The sequence below is a fragment of the Muscardinus avellanarius genome, assembly GCF_963383645.1.
Source record: "Muscardinus avellanarius genome assembly, chromosome: 11".
In the NCBI taxonomy this organism is placed as follows: Eukaryota; Metazoa; Chordata; class Mammalia; order Rodentia; family Gliridae; genus Muscardinus; species Muscardinus avellanarius.
In genome coordinates this window covers 34,237,586-34,255,846 of record NC_137797.1, presented here as the reverse complement: position 1 = coordinate 34,255,846, position 18,261 = coordinate 34,237,586, and the positions used below count along the sequence as shown (strand labels likewise).

General features: G+C 36.0%; 2 protein-coding genes across 3 annotated transcripts in view; one reads left to right on the top strand and one right to left on the bottom strand.

Moving 5' to 3' along the window:
• LOC308270539 (uncharacterized protein C12orf50 homolog) overlaps positions 1–8,375 on the bottom strand; it is a gene marked incomplete at both ends in the record, with an annotated part of 32,421 nt that extends 24,046 nt beyond the window's left edge. Inside the window, 3 exons of one of the 2 annotated variants that reach the window (XM_080706458.1) lie at positions 5,354–5,474; positions 5,856–5,975; positions 8,322–8,375. In XM_080706458.1, the coding sequence (XP_080562584.1) occupies positions 5,354–5,474; positions 5,856–5,975; positions 8,322–8,375 (295 nt within the window). Of the gene's footprint in view, positions 1–5,353; positions 5,475–5,855; positions 5,976–8,321 lie in introns of those variants that run through there. The other variant, XM_080706459.1, reaches the window with a different exon arrangement.
• Positions 8,376–12,165: 3,790 nt separating this feature from the next.
• RLIG1 (RNA 5'-phosphate and 3'-OH ligase 1) overlaps positions 12,166–18,261 on the top strand; it is a gene marked incomplete at both ends in the record, with an annotated part of 14,524 nt that continues 8,428 nt past the window's right edge. The window contains 2 exons of the mRNA XM_080704823.1: positions 12,166–12,387; positions 12,810–12,897. Of these exons, the coding sequence (XP_080560949.1) occupies positions 12,166–12,387; positions 12,810–12,897 (310 nt within the window). The remainder of the gene's footprint in view (positions 12,388–12,809; positions 12,898–18,261) is intronic.

The window sequence follows — 18,261 nt, the reverse complement described above, 5'->3', positions numbered from 1 at the left end:
GAAGAAAAGAAAGAGTGGGAATGATCATATTTAGTGAACAGAAAATATCCAGTTATGAGTACAGAATAATTAATTGCTTAACTTCATCACTTAATTATACTTGGTAATCAGTTAATGAAATAAAACTTCAGTGTCTTACTGGTTGAGTTTACCTCTCTACATTGGCTAAAATAATGGTGTGCTGAGAGTTTGATATGTATCATGATGACATTTTTAATTTTCAGTAACTTATCTGTAACATCCCAAACACCAATAGTCTTTAAACTTTAAGCAGCTACTATAATGCATTTTCCATGAATTTGCATAAGTAGATATTTTTGTCACCTTGATTTACCTAAAGCCTATTTTTATGCCACTGGGATCAATTTTGGTATTTTACATGACACATTTTGTGTGTGTGTGTGTGTGTGTGTGTGTGTGTGTGTGTGTGTGGGTGTGTGTGGGTGTGTGTGGGGGGGGTACTGGGGTTCCTGGAAGCCCTTCTTCCTCCGGGCTACACTCCCAAACCTATTTTATATTTTTGAAACAGGGTCTCTTACGCCAGCGCGGCTGGCTTCGAACCTGCGCGATCCTCCTGTCTCCGCCTCCCAAGCGCGGGGATTACAAGCGTGCGCCACCACACCCGGCCTACATGACACATTTAAAAAGACGTATCTTAATATTACGTAGCAATCATTTATCATTTTTTGCTTACTCCACAGCCATTCCTTCCCTCATTTTAGGATATCAGTCTTCATTACAAATCATTTCCCCATATCTAGTTCACTTAGCCTGAGTAAGAATAAACTGCTGATCCCAAAGTTTATATCTATTCCCTGTCCTGAACAATTGTTAAGTATGAGCATATCTTCCACACCATTAGATAAGATTTGGTGTTAAGGAATTGTCTGAAAAAATATTTCTTCTAAGATTATTCATCAAAATAATAATGATAGTGTTAATGCAGAGTTCTTGCTCTTTGCCAATTGCTCTAAATTACTAAGTCTGAATCCATTAAATGTTTGAAATAACCCCATGACATGGGTACTAGAACTATTACTAACATAAAGATGAAGAAAATGAATATAGAGATTAAGTTGCACAAGATTATATTGGCAAGTATGTGGCAGGTTGACTTTTTTTTTTTTTTTTTTGCAGTTCTGGGAATTGAACCCTAGGGTATTCTACCTCCAAGTTACACCCCAAGGTCTACTATTTAATATTTATTTATTTATTTATTTATTTGTTTATTTATTCACTCATTTTGGTAGTATTGGGGTTCCTGGAAGCCCTTCTATGTCCGGGCTACACTCCCAGACCTGTCTTATATTTTTATTTGGAAACAGGGTCTCTTACACCAGCGCGGGGTGGCTTCAAACCTGCGCGATACTCCTGTCTCAGCCTCCCAAGCACGGGGTTACAAGCGTGCTCCACCACGCCCGGCTAATCTTTATTTTTAAACAGGGTCTCACTAAGTAGCTGAGGCTGGCTGCAAGCTGGTGATCCTCCTGCCTCAGCCTCCCAACCCTCCTGTACTAGGATTACAGCATGCACCACCACACCCAGCTCAGGTTGACATTTTAACTCAGTTTGAATTGATGTTCTTATTCTGGCTCCGAGGTCTAGAGCTGGAGCTTCTGGGACAACTAATATATGTGGAGAAAGTCAGGTAGCTTAGAGCCAAGAGTTGGTGAAGGAAACTGCCTCCAAAGTTAGCTCCTTCCTTTATCTGTTGCATTTTATGTGCTCACAATTTCCAGGTTTCCCTTAAATGAGAATGAGTTGGGTTTCTCTTCCTATAACCAGTAATGTGCTAGAGTGAGCTCAAATTAGCACATGAGAACCCACTGTTCAATTTTCAGGAATTTTGCAAATTAACTAATATCACTTTGGTAGCATGGAATTTAGCATGGAAATATTTGCTCCTTGGTCATAGCAAATGCTACAAAACTAGGACTATTTGTTTTTATCCTGCTTGTTTTTAAGGAAGGAGGGAAGATGGGAAATAAAATCCAGTTTATAAACATATAGTAGTACACAAGTGCTTCAAACCAAGAAAGTCTCAATTAGCCATATGAGATATTATATTTCTCCCAGACATTTCAAAAATGACTACTTTTTGTGCCTTGTAAACTTTCAAAACATTCTATAAAATATGTCATATACACTATCATCATAATGCAGTATTTTATGCAATAAATACTTTTCATAGCTAAAACAAAAATACAATGCAAAATGGGTAGGCTTTAAGAACTCGTGCATGAATAATTAAATTACAGTCTTTCTGAAAATTGGGCTCTATCATTCTTGAAGAGTATAAAAAGGGTGTTCTTTTTTTTTTGGAAAGTTTGCAGAGCAAAGATCCTCAATTTTTTTTTCATTCATTCTGTATAAGAACCCACATGAAATGGTTTGGTTGCTGCAACAGAAACACTTATACAAGTATACTTGTATAAGATTTCAAATATACTGATGACCTGCAAAAATATCACATTTAAATCTAATAAAAGAAAGAAAGAAGGAAGGAAGGTAAGAAAGACCAAAAGTCTCATTTCAGTTTAGAAAACTGCTCTGAACTCTTGAACAAGTCAATGACATGGAAGGAAAATGAAAAGAAATTTTAAAGAATGTTAGTATACTAAGTTCTAACATATACCATGGAGAAAGAATAAATATCTACCATGCTTGGAAATAAAATGCAAAATATGCTCAGAACCCTTTATTCTAACTATTGTAATTATAGGAAATATTAACTGAACTATGTTTTTTGTAGCATCCTCCATTGGTTTAGTAGCTATTTTGTTTTTAAACTTGGGGATGATAACTAGAAAAATTAGGATCTCTTTGAAAAATTTATGGTTTAGCAACATTTAAATCTCTTTTAAAGGAGTCTGAACTCTATTTAAATTCCCAAGCATATGAAAATTTAAAGTGCAATGAGTCTAATTAATGGTTTAATATCCCCAGACAACCCCTAACTCCCAGTGCAGGACTACTGATAATTGCACTTAGTATTTAGAGATTATATGCAAAAAAAGAAAAATTGCTTTTGGCAATACCTCATCCTGGAAGAGTTCAGCTTGTGATTTAGATAGCATTACTGGGTCTCCAACTCACCTATGTAATATGAACTACGTGATAGGTCTTATTTCATCAAAATCTAGAAATAGAACCTCTTTTTGGTAAATTTTCCTTATTCTAATCCAATATAAATTACATAGAGATTGTGCAATGCTTTATATATGCTGATAGTTATATTCTGATACATTATTTGTAATCATCCCACCTGTAATTTGGTAGTAAAGAGGCGTAGTCCAGGAGAATGGACAGACTGGGAAAGGACCATGTAGCAAGATTGGAAGTCAGTGTTATGGGCTCATTTGAGGTTCTTAGAGAGAAGTGCCAGATATTAGTCTGGAATTGGTGAGGAAGATCAAGGAAATCTTTCCTCTTACCTCTGGGTCCAGTGGTATTTAAGAGTTGGAAGAAAAAAAAAAAACAGCCACCACTTGAGAGTGCTACATGAGAAGTAGGGTCCTCAGAGGGAAATACCCTTGTGGCAGAAATGGAGAGGAAGTAAAAGTTCAGAGAATAAATAGAGCAGTTTGTTGATAATGGAAGCTTGGGGAGGTATGAGTGTAAAGAATGGAAGGAGGATAAGTGTGAGTCATTTGAGGGATGGAGGCTCCTGTATTGACTGATATAAATAGAAACAAAATGTAATTAGCCCTGGTGAATTCAAACATGAAAGTGGGCATGATGGAGCTGTGTGGGAGAATGAGGTGGGTTTATGGGGCTCCTACTAATGCCCTGTAAAGTCAAAGAGACTTGAGAAAGAAGGGTATTATCATCCTGTGAGTCCCCTATTCCCCTCTCATGATGAGTTTGAATTTTGAGGGAAAGGATTGGTTCCCCTGCATGGACCTAGATTTGATCCATCTAGTGAAAAGCTTACTCTGGTGTCAGTCAAAGGTTTGACAGCTGCCAAAGAAATTGAGACTTTCAGAAAGGCTAGAAGTGATTTATATTCAATTATCATGTTCTACTTCTAATAAATAATAACGACAACATTTATTCCTTCTGCATTTATCCCAGGGCATATCTTATATTGGGGTGCCCAATAATTGCCAATTATACAGACATTTCACTCTTCTTAGGGCCAGGAATTCAATCTTTGTTTTCCTCTAGTCCTAAAAGAGCAAGTTTGAAGGATAGTAATTTTACCTATGGATCACTAGGGAACAAACTACTAACTAGATATAAAGATGTTAATACATTTTAATTAATTAAACCATACTACCTATAAACTAATGGGGTCAAGTTATTTCATTACACGAAATAATTTAATCCCAGTAGGTTACCTTTCAGTTGTCATCTATCCATCCCTCATCCATCTATCCAAACATCCAATTTTACTGGGCATCTTTGCTCCAGAAGCTGTGCAAAGCAATAGTAAAGAAACTAATTATGATACCCTTCCTTGTGATCTTCATGGTCAAGTGAAAGAGAGAAACATCAATCAAGGTATTACATGCGTAATGTTATTTTGGAGTCAGAGTTTTCCAGAAGTGCATAACTAGAAGACATAAGTTTTAGTTATTTGTCTTTTGAGGAGAATCTCAAGCCATGTTTTCATCTCAAAGGATGGATATCCTGTAAGCTCATTTCTAGATGCATCAGAGAAATTCAGTAGACAAAGCAGGAGAGTGAACTTGCTAACAGCAAAAGGAAATCTTGAGAGTCAAAATTCCTTAGCAGGTTTCTTGCCATTCATTGCTTTTGAGTATAATGTCTTCTATATTCCTTCCAGAACCTACTTTATGGTTTACTGCAAAATAGTCTCAGCAGCATGTAATTGGCTTGAATGGGGCCAGGCCTTTTGTAGCAATGGTGTTACATTTTCTCCAATATTAGTCTTTGGAAGAACCACCGCAGACAACTGCTCTGTTAGAAGCACAAGTGTATGACACAGACCAGTTCCTTGCTCTTCCCGCCTGTCAGATAGGTTTCTGGCATTCATAGGAAGCGTTGGTGAGGCCATGGTCTCTCAATGTGGCTTTGATGTGTGATAGTTTGCTGTGATAGTCTCTTGCTCAATGAGATCAGAAGTCATCTCACTTTTCAGATGAATAAAATGTATCGACACACATAGCCAGAGAAAGTTTAACTTGTTATTTGTTATCTTCATCTTGTGAGTTACTTGATGGTTCATTCTAGACTTCATCTTATAATACTTGATAGAATCATCCCCAATAATCCAATGGCTATTAAACTGTATTGCTCACCTTGTCCTACATTAATATGCCATTCTATGCTGCTACTCCAAAATCAGAATACATTATGGTATGTCCAGGTTATTAAAATATATACTCACTGCTACTTGGTGGCAAAAATAATCCATTGATATTTCGAGGCTTGCTGTGATAAAAGATACAACTGATCTTCACACAACCAAGAGGTTGAGTTTCCCAGAAGCATGAAATACTGCAGTTTTGCTAGACAAAAGGAGGTAGGAGGAAAATGTAATGGTTAGATAGCACAATCACAGTAAATAGAATGTGCACAACAGTGTGTGAGAAATACTCAACATTATGTGCTAAAACAACTCTCACTAGTGAGTCAGGATCATGTGATTTGTGGTTTTCAGTGTTTCTAAGGCCCCTGCTGTTAGATACAGTGGGTATTTCCAAAACATGTTACTCCATTTTTCTTTTTTTGAGAATTTAAGTTGAATATTATGAAAAAATACTTGAAACTAAACAGTGGGAGGAAAGGAAGAGGCATTTGCTTTCTATTGTGTTGCAAAAGTGTAATTCACTACTATTAAAGGGAAGTGCTTTCAACAACAACAAAAAATTGGTACTGAGTAATTTTACCTGCATTTCCATGTGTCTAAATCTACAAAGTGGATCTAAACATTTTCTCTCTCTCCATAATGAGCACACAGTGTCACTGCCAAGGGCCTCTTCACAGTGTCGAAATCGGCACTGGGAACCCTAAAAAAAAATTAAACAGCGAAGAAAACTCAACATATTAAACAGTGAATTATGTTGGTGTTTACTAATAAATAGCTAATGAATTAAAGGGATTATGAGAATGTCAAACTAGAAGCACAAAAACACACACCACCAATTTAGGAGCATGACTCTAAATTTTAACAAATTGTCTTTAGTAGGAAAGTGATGAAAACATGAAACCATTACATGGTACAATATGTCACAAGTCACTCACAAAGTGCTACTCTCGTCATTTAGTCCAGAGCTCACTAAGAATAGACTTATGAGACTGGTGATACCCTCCATCACCACCATGAACAAAGAAAGCCAGACATATTTTGAGAATCACTAGCCATATGCTAATTGTGGAGAAAACGTCTATCTGTCAGTTTTTTTTTTTATTAGATCATCATTTTTGTTATTTGGTCTGTATACACAGTTAAGTGTTTATATGGGGAAAGTGAATGGAGCAACAACTATGGTAGTGTGAAAGTTTAAGTACCTACCACACTATACTGCATAATATGACTGCTTTATGTCCTTGGCCTATCAAGATAAAGTTACCTGTAAACATATACACTGCCATTTTTATGTACCAAAAAAGGCAGACATGGATTATTTTGAAAGGCTACTACTCCTTTTAATTTTATGTTCCTGTGTGCACAGATCCCCAAAAAACCTGCAGGCCACTCTCTGGAGTTTGAGTAATATGCAATAAAAGTATTTCATTAAATTCTTCTCTCTTTTGACACCTCTTCCATGGTTGCTCTGTATTTTATATCTCCCTCCTATTTCTGAAGCCTTCACTCTCCTCTTGTTTTAAAAGTAGATCTACAACTTCATTAGTATTCAAAGACATACAATTTGAAACAATGACATCCATCAGATAGGCTAGGATTACACAGATTGATAATCCACAATTGGTAAGGTATAAGAAAACAAATAGTACAGATTGTTACAATTCCTTGGTAGTGAGGTTTCAAATTTTTTGTATTTTTCAATATTTACCTTAAAATTAGCTGAAGAAAAGTAGATCTATGTACTCTCCACGTACAGGGTAGTGGTGGGCAAGGAAGGCAAAGTTAGGCAAATGGAGACTGAGGCTGAGACAGGAGGATTGCAGGTTTGAAGCCAACCTCAGTTTCTTAGTGAGGACCTCTGAAACTTAGTGAGACCCTGTTTCAAAATAAAGTATAAAAACTAGGCCTGTAGGTGTATCTTGAAGGCAGAATGCCCCTGGGTTCATTCCCCAGTACCTCAAGAAAAGAAATATAAGTTGGTATGTGAATACCTGGCTTTACCACTTGTCCATAGTCACAGATACTTAACTTATCCTCTATATGCTTTAGTTTCCTCCTTTGTAAAAATGAAATTAAAATAAAATAATAAAATACTCTTTTCACAGAACATACATAAAAATTATGTGAGGTAAGGTATTGTGATTGCTTTCTTTTTATTCATTTAATCACTTACTGGGAACATACAACCCTTCAGTCTCTGTGCTAAACACTTGGTGATAAGCAGAGAAATAGCTAATATTCTCTACCAACTAGGAAATACATTCTATTATTCCTTATCATCTCAGAGTTTAATCCACAGATAATGGAAATAAAGTGGATCTAAATCCTGTTACCAAAGAGCTTGACTCCATTAAGAATTCCTAGCAGATAAAAACAGAGATAAACTCTCCCTTTGGGTTTAGATTGGCACACGCTGTGATAAAATGTTTGAAGACTCTAAAATTAAATTTCTATATTTACTTGGTTTTATTGGGGTTCATTAATCTAAATCCCCTTGCCCATTTAACTTGATAAACATTAGTTTATATTTGGCTGACTTTTTTATATCACCCCTTTTCCTTTTCATGATAATTACTTGTTGCTTAGACTTTTGACAGGGGAAAATTCAGTCATTGCACTAATGAATTTCAAATAGGGAAACAAGTTTATGATATTACGTTTGAGAGTGGCCTTGAAATTAACTCCATAAACTTATATGACTGGAATCACATTAATTGAAACATTATGATATACCATATTAACATCTCCATGGTAGAAATATAATGACTCAAAAAGCCATAATAAAGCAAACAGGTTACATAAAGATTAAAAACTTACAGGGCTGTAACTGATCTCTATGAGTAGTTTCCAGCAAATAATAATTTCAAACTGTCCCAGATTTCATCAGAGAAATTCAGTATCAAAAGTACACTTTTACTTCAGACTTTATATAAAATATCTTGTGGGCAAATAGCACATTTTGATTCAGCAATGCAAATTACTGCCACATTTTTATCCTATTAAAGAGCTTAAGCATGTGAAGTACTGTAAATTGTACAATATTTACCTTTATGCATGTGGAATTAAAAAAGAAATAGCAGTCATTCCCAACTTCTGCCATTTTCAACTCTCTTGCTGCTAATCCAATTTTTATGTATATATAAGAATTGCAGGAATGCAAATATAAGAACTATCAGTGTATAAGGGGAAAATTTTTCTTTTCCACAGTCTTTCAGGCTATCAGTAGTATTCCTTAAAAAATGACCTCCTGTTGATAGTATATTACACAATAGATAATTCTTAAATAAGCTTAAATTAGAAGATACCTTCTCTAGCTTTGCAGAAATGTTGAAAGTGGTTGCTAGTAAGCACACAAACTCAAACTTCCAGAATTTTCCTCATTGTTACCAAATCCATTGTTTGATCATCACAAATGACCTCACCTCTAACTGTAGGCTACTTTGCCTTAGTGAATACTGTATTTTCGTTAGTCCTCTAACATATTAACCAAAAAGAATAACAAAAATAAAGTAACATATTTGATTTGTCAAAGTTCTGATTGAATATAGAACATAAACTACTTTATGCCTTCAAAATTAGGAAGTAGTGTAATTATCATACAAGTAAGCAGCTATTTTTCTAATTTTCCTACACTGTTTAAAAACAAGCTAAAATTTTTAAATAGGTAAATATGCTCTCCATATTCTCAGATAATAAATACAATTATTTAAATATGTATTTGTTGCTATCCATAGATTTGGAAAAATCATAGATCGTGATACATTAATAGGTACCTGAAAACAAACCGGACTAATTATTCATCTTGTAGCTTATTCCATTTCTCACCCACTGTAAAAGGAGGAATGGGTTCTTCATAGAGATGAAAGTTTCCAGAGAAGTTGAAAATCTGAGTACTTGTTGAAAACAATGTGAAATACTGATTCCTAGACTGAAATATTTCAATCAGCAGTTATTCTTCATCCTAGTTTCTGTACTAGAAGAATTAGAACCTAGTAGATGTTAATAAAAATATTCATCATAGAAAACTTAGAAAATGCCAGAGATGATAGATTAAACTAAATCAAAATTTATTTTTAAGAAATAGATTTTTACTTTGATATAATTAAGCCAAAGCTCAGATTTTTAAAAATACAATATTTTAGAATGAAAATCTAAGAAATAAAATTAAAAAACTAAAATTTAGAAAAATGTTATTTGCCTATCATTGTAAATAAAAGAAAATAATGAAAAGGAACTAAGAATCCCAGTATTTGGGAGGCTGAGGCAAGAGGATTGCAGCTAGCATGTGCTAACTTAGCAAAACCCAAAACAAAAAAGGGTCTGGGATGTAGCTCAGAAGCAAAACTCCCCTATGTCCATTTTCCAGTAAAACTCACTCTCTCTCTCTCTCTCTCTCTCTCTCTCTCTCTCTCTCTCTCTCTCTCTCTCTCTCTCTTTCTGGAGTAAAGAAGAAACAAAGATTTTTCTAAACCTTTGAAAATATTGTCATAGATTTATAGAAAAACATATCTTGACTTTTGTTGAGCCTTACCTTCCAACTCTGGAAGAACCAAGTAGGCATAGGCTACTGGAAGAAACACATCTAAGGAATATTTTTAATTGGTCTTTGCCTCCAGATAAAATCCCTCTCTACTGTGAACTTGGAGTTTAATTGAATTGTTTTGAGTACTATTTCCAAATTCCACTATTTCATGATTAAATGACTTTACACATAAGAAAGCTGAAAAACAATTTTTACTTCTTGAAATTAGGTGCAAACAGCCGCATTCCATTAGACAGAAAAAAAATACAGGTCAGCGCCATATAGGTATTATGTTTTTCTTCTTTCATTGCAAATTCATTAACACTGTACATTTTAGTTATCTTTTGAGTACTTGGAACACAACCTTTTCTTAATTTTTCCTTATTCTCTTCTTTCTTGTGAACTTCATTCTAGTCTTTAATAAAGCCATTACCCTAGATATAAGGAATTTTACTATCTGTAATGAAAAGTGATGGTGTATTTGTCTCCTCAGCTGTGAATAGGCCTAAAAATTCTGTATTTTCTGTAGACCAAAGCAGATTCACATTCTTTCTTCTTGGTGCATGCTAGACTATTAACACATGAGTCAGAGAAGTTTGTAATTCCAGTTTGTAATTCTGTAACACGTCTTTTAAGCATACTGGCTGGTAGCAACTTCTTGTTGACTCTTGGGGATTATGAGAATCAGGCAAAGTGATGACTGTTACTCATCACATTAGGAGTCTGGTTTATGACTGGGAGTTGACCTGTGGCTCTTCCCTGATTTAGACTCTTGTTTTTCTCCTAGATAATTTTCTCCAGGCCTTGATGAAATCAAAGTATTAGAGTGTTTTGTGACTGTGAGATGATTAGCTTTGCTACTACCATTAAAAGAGTACGTAGAATGTCTTGAAATATTATATTTTTTCAGTAATTACAGAATGTTGGACCTAGAAGATTCTATAGCAGTTTGAGAAATGACAGTTGATAGCTGTAAAGGTTATTTACTACCTCTTCAGGACTTCAGAGACAACCTGTGTTTTAGGAATCTTCTAGAGGAATAAAGACCAGTAGTGCCTGACTCTAACATGCTAAGAAATTTCTGGCTCCAATATCACAAAGCCAGTATCATGTATTTTATTTTTTTTCCTCCTTTTTTAAAATTTGGGGATGGTAGATGGTGTTTGTGTCTTCCGACGAGAAGATTGAAGACAGTGGAAAAGAAACACTATGAAATAACAAATCTTTCCCTCCCTCTCTTCTCTCCGAATCCATTAATTTGAAAAATCTAAACTATTTTACGTATATTTTACTTTTTAGAAACCTTATTACATAAATACCTCTGATATAGTTGTTTATTTTCCAAGTGCTAAAGCAATAAAATGTTTGACAGTTGGATAAATGCTGTTGAGAAAATTATAGAAATAACCTTTATCCAAGCACACAAAAGATGATGGTAAAGTAAAAATTCCTTCAGAACTTTAAACTGAGGACTACTAGCTACAATGAGATGGAAGATTATTAAATATTTAATATTTATTGTATCCAGTCATTATCTTTATTCTTTACTGGCTAGTAATCTTCTGAGTAATGTCATATAAGACTTTTTTTTAGCTTAATTGACTACAGCTACCCACGCTGTTTATTGTAACTCATCTTTAAGATTATTAAGATTCTTATGAAAAACTTGAGAATGTAATTCGGTTGTTGGTATTCCCATGGCTTTGAATTAATGTAAGGTTAAAAACTTCACTTTTTCCAGAAAGTACATCAGAATCAATTTCAACCATACGATATGCTGTATATAATTTCAACCGGTAGCTCGGTGGGGGTGGTCTCAGGTGTTTTAATTGCAGCGTGTTCTCCCTGGGATTTCATTTTCTTTCGTCTTTTTTTTTTTTCCCCCTGCCTGCGTCTCGGAACGTCTCTCCAGTTATTTCTAAACTTTTACAAGTGCTTCTCCCCATAAACAGACAAGTAGGATTCACTAGGATGGTGATACGTCGACATCTGAACTTATTCATCACTTACAACTTGATAGTATTTAATTCTTGAGAATATCACTCGTTATTAGGTGTGGCTAAGCACACACACTTGGAAACGGACCTTCGTTTTCGCACAGTTATCAAAACCCGGGGGGGATGCACGTGCAGTTGCACGCCCGGACGCCCCGGCGCCGCACTACAACTCCCAGAAAGCGCTGCGGCCAGGAGGCGACATCCGGCCGCGCGTCCCCGCCCCTCGCTCGGGGTTGGCAGGAGCTGGGGCGCCGACGCTGCGCGGGGCGCGCAGTGTGGGTGTCCTGCGCTCGGCGGCCCAGTGCTGCAGCATCCTCCCACCAGGACCTGGGACTTTTCGGGAGCGGGCGCTCCTGCTTCTTGAACCCAGCATGAGACGCCTGGGCTCCGTGCAGAGGAAAATGCCGTGTGTGTTTGTGACGGAGGTGAAAGACGAGCCCTCCGCCAAAAGGGAGCATCAGGTACCGACCGAGCGGCGCCGGGCTGGCGGGGCGGGCTCCTGCTCCATCCGACCGGAGCTGCCGGCCCCTAGAGCTGCCCTGCCGGCCGGGGGCTCCGCGTGGTTCCGCTGGAGAGCTCTGGATTTGGAGTCTGTGTGTCCTGAGCTCTAGGTGCTTTCCCTTCTTAGTTATAAGAGAGGGAATCCACGACAGATTTTTTTCCCCCCCCTCTCCAGTTTTACCCTCGGAAGGAAATTGAAAACCCATAGGTCCTAAGTATTTTTTCCGCCCTCAGGTTAGCACCTTTTCGGGGAAAAACCCTACGTAGGCCGACAGTCTCCGCAACTCAAGCTTGACTACTTTTTGAGACGGTAGTGAGAAAGTGCAGGCAGTACTAGAAGACTCGCTCTACCCGTTCTAACCTGGGCACTGATGGCCCTGTTGACAGCTAGCCTCATTAGGTCACTAAAGATCAGACCTCTTGCATTGTCACCAGTAATTATTACCTACTTGATTCTAATTTTGATGTTCTCATCTCAAAGGTTTCTTTTTGTCTAGCAACGTGTTTTACATAGAAGACCTCAGTAAATGCTAGCGAATGCATACGAAGTCGTCTACTTCAGGATAATACTTTAGTTTGTAGCAAAGCCCTTGACGAGTTTGGTATTTCCAACTCTGACTAAACAGCATGTGCACTTAAGATCAATCCCACACTCTTCATCATTAGCACCAGTCTTCTTGTCTTGTAGACCAAATAGCTTTTAATGCAGATACTGCCCTGTTATCTTTAGTCCCAGCTTCTAGGACCTGACACGTGGTAGGAGGTCCATAAATATATATTAAATTAAAGAATGAGCCCTGGAATCATTTCATGCCAGTTTTCCATTCAACCTTGATGCTTTTCCTCTAATTACATCTAATCCTTCCTTGTTAAATTAACTTTATATTTATTGCTTGCCAGCCAGATTGATCATCATCATGTTCTTCTCTAGTTAAAACACTACAGTTACAGCTCAGCTTCTCAAGCAGTAGTTGTCAACTCTTTTTAGTCTTAAACCTAAGGCATATAAACATTGCCATTCTTGATAATAGTTCATTCTACCAGGAAAAGTAAGTTTTTTCTCTTGTCTCTGCAGTTAATCTACTCTATAACCTTCACAAAGTGAAGTCTCTGTTTTAGCAGAGTATTTCATCCTGTAAGCATAACAAGCACACTATTGTTTCTATATTTTTGCTTAGGCTATTCATTGCCTGAATTCAGAGTATTTTAAATTTTTCCAGTTTTTATCTTCTCCATAAAAATCTTTTTTTTTTTTTTTTTCGGGTCTGGGGATGGAACCCAGGGGCATTTGACCTCCGAGCTACACCCCCTGCCCTATTTTTTATTCTTTATTTTGAAAGAGGGTCTCACTGAGTTGCAGAGGACCTCACTAAGTAGCTGAGGCTGTCCTTGAACCGTGATCATCCTCCTGAATGCTGGGATTACAAGTGCACCGCCACTCCCGGCTTCATAAAAATCTTTGATTAGCTTACTCATTTCAGTGATTTCCTCTACTCAGAAATTTTAGAGGTCCACAATCCAATTTATTTTCACTATAGCTTTTTTATATACTGATACCTTGTTTTTCTAGTAATCTACCAGAATATTTAATGACAGTGGAGAAAAAGGATCTTTCTATCCTCCTGAGTGTCTTGTGTTGTCCTTTGTCCTGTTGATAGCAAAGACTAATAATTGGTTCTTATGGAGGGAACATTTATATTCGTCAAGAGCTCCATTGGCATATATTTGTAATCTCAGTACTTGAGAAACTGAGATAGGAGGATGGCAGGTGGAGGTCACCTTGGGCAACTTAGCAAGAACTTCTTAGAATAAAATATAAAAGGGGATGATGGTGTATCTGAAAAGAGATTCACCCCTGGGTTCAATCTCCAATACCACACTCAAAAAATACAAAACAAAAAAGAACTGCATGATATGGTAACTTCCCTAGTAGTTTGCAAACTTGAAACACACACACACACACACACACACACACACACACACACAATTTGGCCAGACTCTGGATTTACTACCTTGGGTTGAACTGATATTCTCTGATACCAGTATCATAAACTAGTAATAAATCTCCATTCAGTTGTTTCTTTAAAAGTGCTGAATCAGTGCTAGAATGGTGCCAATTTCCTAATTTACTTGACTTTACTTGAAGTAGTACTTCTTAAGCTCATGTACACCAATATAATGTTTATATTGTACAGTGATTTTTTTATGTAAGATGAATGTTAACTTCAGATGTAGGATATAAAATATTGGCTTAAGTTTTTCTCAGAAATGAAAATAATACATGAAAGTTTGCAGGAACATTAGAGACTGTTCCTTTATCTTTGATATTCTTTACTTTATTCCTGATAGAAGAGCTGTAAGTTAAATATGTAAACAGTTTACTTTTGATAAAAATAAAAGGAACATGAATTCTCCCAAAGCAAATGAAATTGAAGGAAAAACAAAAGGAAAGTAATTCTTGGTATTCTTAATAGTGAAAACTGTTAGGGGTAAAACATACATAAACTGAAGTCAGCCTGAACTGTAGAATATTCATGGTACAGACGCTAGACATGTACAGTACAGCATACCTGAGGAGGCACAGTGGACCACCTTTGGCTCTCAGTGCAACTGAATTTCCTATAGTTCTCATTTGAGGCTGCCCCCAACACATTGTGTCAGGGAGTCTTATTTCTTTCTTATACTCTGCTTCCCTGCCCCGGGAAATTGTATTTCCCAAAATAGATGTTCAAACTTTCTTAGATGAATGACCACAGAGAGTTTTTGATTGACATTATCATGTAACTTTTGAATACAACATTAAAAGTTCCATGAAACTACATTATGGTCTCAGGTAACTGAAGAAAACTTGGCAAAGGAAAGAAGAAAGATTTATTTTATAAAGGAAATTTTTAGTTTGCCTTTTTAGTCATTTTGAAAGTAACTGAAACAATCATAGTTGATATAGCTCAGAAATTTAAGTGTGTAATACTCTAAGTTCTATCCAATAGAAGTCTTGGGGATAATAGTAAGAAGCCATAAGAAGTTAGTGTTCCTCTCCAACAGGTATTTTCCAAAAGAGTACTTGTTGAACTTTAAATGCATCTAAACATTTTTAGTATATAAGACTGAATCAAAGATAAACTTATTCTAGAAATTAAGATGCCTTTAAAGTGTGTGATCTAAAGTATTTAGTCCTAGATGCAAGAGCCATCACAATGGACCAGAGGTTAACTATAAATAAAACATTATGATTTTATATTTATCATGCAGTCAAGAAGGAAAAATTATATAAAATAAATGAATCTAAGAAAGCATTTTGGCTTTGGCTTTTTTGACATCAGAAATTGCTCTGATGTCAGTTATTAAGCATAAAAAGACACTGAAAAAGAAATTAGAAGTATGCCCAAAAGTTCTTTATAATCATATATAGATAATGAGATTATGAGTGATTTCTTTTTTTTTTTTTTTTTTTGTGGTACTGAGGATGGAACCCAGGGGCATTCTACCTTCGAGCTATATCCTTTTTTTTTTTTTTTTTATTGGTGCACTGTATTCATACATCATAGTAGGATACATACTTTTGTAGACATACATGCACACTTTTCCCAGTCAGCCCCCACCCAATCCCCACCCCATTCTCTCCCTATCCCTCCCTCCCATGCTTGGCTTAATAGTTGACATCTAGTATTATGGCAATTTATCTAAAATTAAAAATGATAATCTCACATAACAGTTTCATTTGTCTGATACCAAGCTTTTGATGACTTAAAGATAACATTTCAATATTTCTTTTTGCTTTCTTTCTTACCAGAGAATATTTATTTATTTTTCAGAAAAAAATCTATCCTAATATGGAATATGGACTCTAGGTACCCAAAACGATCTTGAAAAAGAACAAAGCTAGAAGATATATATTTTCTGATTTCAAACCATATAAAGCTACAATAATTGAAACAGTGTAGTACTATTCTAAGGGCAGATATATAAACCATTGGAGTTAAATAAAAGCCTAGAGCTAAATTCTTCCCTATATTGTCAAGTTATTTTTGACAAGGTTTCCACAAACATTTGGTGGTGGAAATATTAATCTTTTAACTAAATATTGTTAAAAATAATAATTACATGGAAAAGAATAAATTTGGACCCTTACCTAATCCCATATACAAATATTAACTCAAAATAGATAATAGACCTAAATATAAATCTTAAGACTATAAACTTTTAGGAGAAAATCTGGGTCATTAAACCTCACAACATTGAAATTGGCAGTGATTTCTTGGATATGATTTCAATGGCACAGGCAACAGAGGAGTATACAAACTCTGGGCCCATTTTAAGAGAGCTAACCTAAGAATAATTGGAATAGAGGAGGGAAAAGAAAGTGAAACCAAAGGGATCAACAATCTCTTCAAGGAAGTAATAGCAGAAAATTTTCCAAACATAGAGCAAGAGGTTGATACACAGGTCCAGGAAACTTATAGAACTCCCTTTAGACAGGATCGGAGAAGAGGATCCCCACGCCACATAATTGTCAAAATGACCAATGTGGAAGCCAAGCAGAGAATCTTAAAGGCAACAAAAGTAAAGGGCCAAGTGACATTCAGAGGCAAACCAATTAGAATCACTCCAGACTTCCCAAACCAAGTTATGAGAGCCAGAAGGGCTTGGAGTAACATATTCCCAATTCTGAAAGAAAACAACTTCCAGCCAAAAATTTCCTACCCAGCAAAACTTTCTATCAAATTAGATGGAGAAATAAGAAGCTTCCATGACAAACAGAAACTGAAGGAATTTATGTCTTCAAAACCAGCGCTAGAGAAAATACTCAAAGAGATTAACTACAAAGAAGAAATAGGTAACACACTCCAGAACTAGAGAAACAAGATTTTCCATCCAACAGACAACTAAGATTGGTTATCTGTGGAGATTCATTATTTATGTTAGTCTTTTACCTATCTTTAAAGGGTATTGTTTGCCTTTATTGTTGTTAATTTTTAGGATTTCTAGTTGGAATATTAATATACCTTCAGATATAGCAATTGGAAATATTTTATCCCATTCTATTAGTAACTGTTAACTCTGTTTACATTGTCTTTGGATATACAATATTTTTTTAATTTTTTCGAGCTATATCCTTAGCCCTATAAAAATTCTTTATTTTGAAACAGGGTCTCACTGAGTTGCAAAGGGCCTCACTAAGTAGCTGAGGCTGTCTGCGAACTGCAATCCTCTTGTCTCAGCCTCCCAAATGCTGTGATTACAAGTGTGTGCCACCATGTCCGGCTTATTAGTGATTTCTTATTCATGCTTTTGTGTATTTTCACCTTATAAGTTTTCTGTAATGAGCATATGAATTTTAGCTTTCAAGAAAAAAAACTATATATGAATTATCTTCCAAATTTTTTTGCCTGGAAATGTGGCCAGAGGCAGGGATAAATCACCAGATTCTTGCTAAAAGTTCTGAAGAGCAAAGTCTTAATTGAAAAACAAGTTTTGATAGTAACAGGAATGTTTGTATTTATACAAGGGGGAAGGGCTCATGCATTGAGGTATAGACTTGTTCTTTGAAAACTCAAAATTGTGCTTGGCAAATACTTGTATTGAATGAACAGAATTATTTAACCAAACCTGTGATGTCATTTTCCATACACTCAATTCCCGAACACAGTGGCTGCCTTCCATTCTTCACACACATTAGGAAGCCTGACTTGGGTCTTTTTTCTTGGTACTTATATGGTATATCCCCTTACTTCAGATCTGCTCAAATGTTGCCTCCTGAAAGAGGGCTTCCTTATTCATGTAAAATAACACCTCATCCTGTGTTTCCTCTGTCCCCCTCATGTTTCTCTTTAGCATTTACTATACCTAATATGGTAGTATGCATTTTATTTCTGTTATATCCCTCATTAAATGCAAGTTTCACCAAAGGCAGGTGCTTTCGCCATGCCTCTATTTCCCGTGCTGAGGACAGTGTTTAATCATTG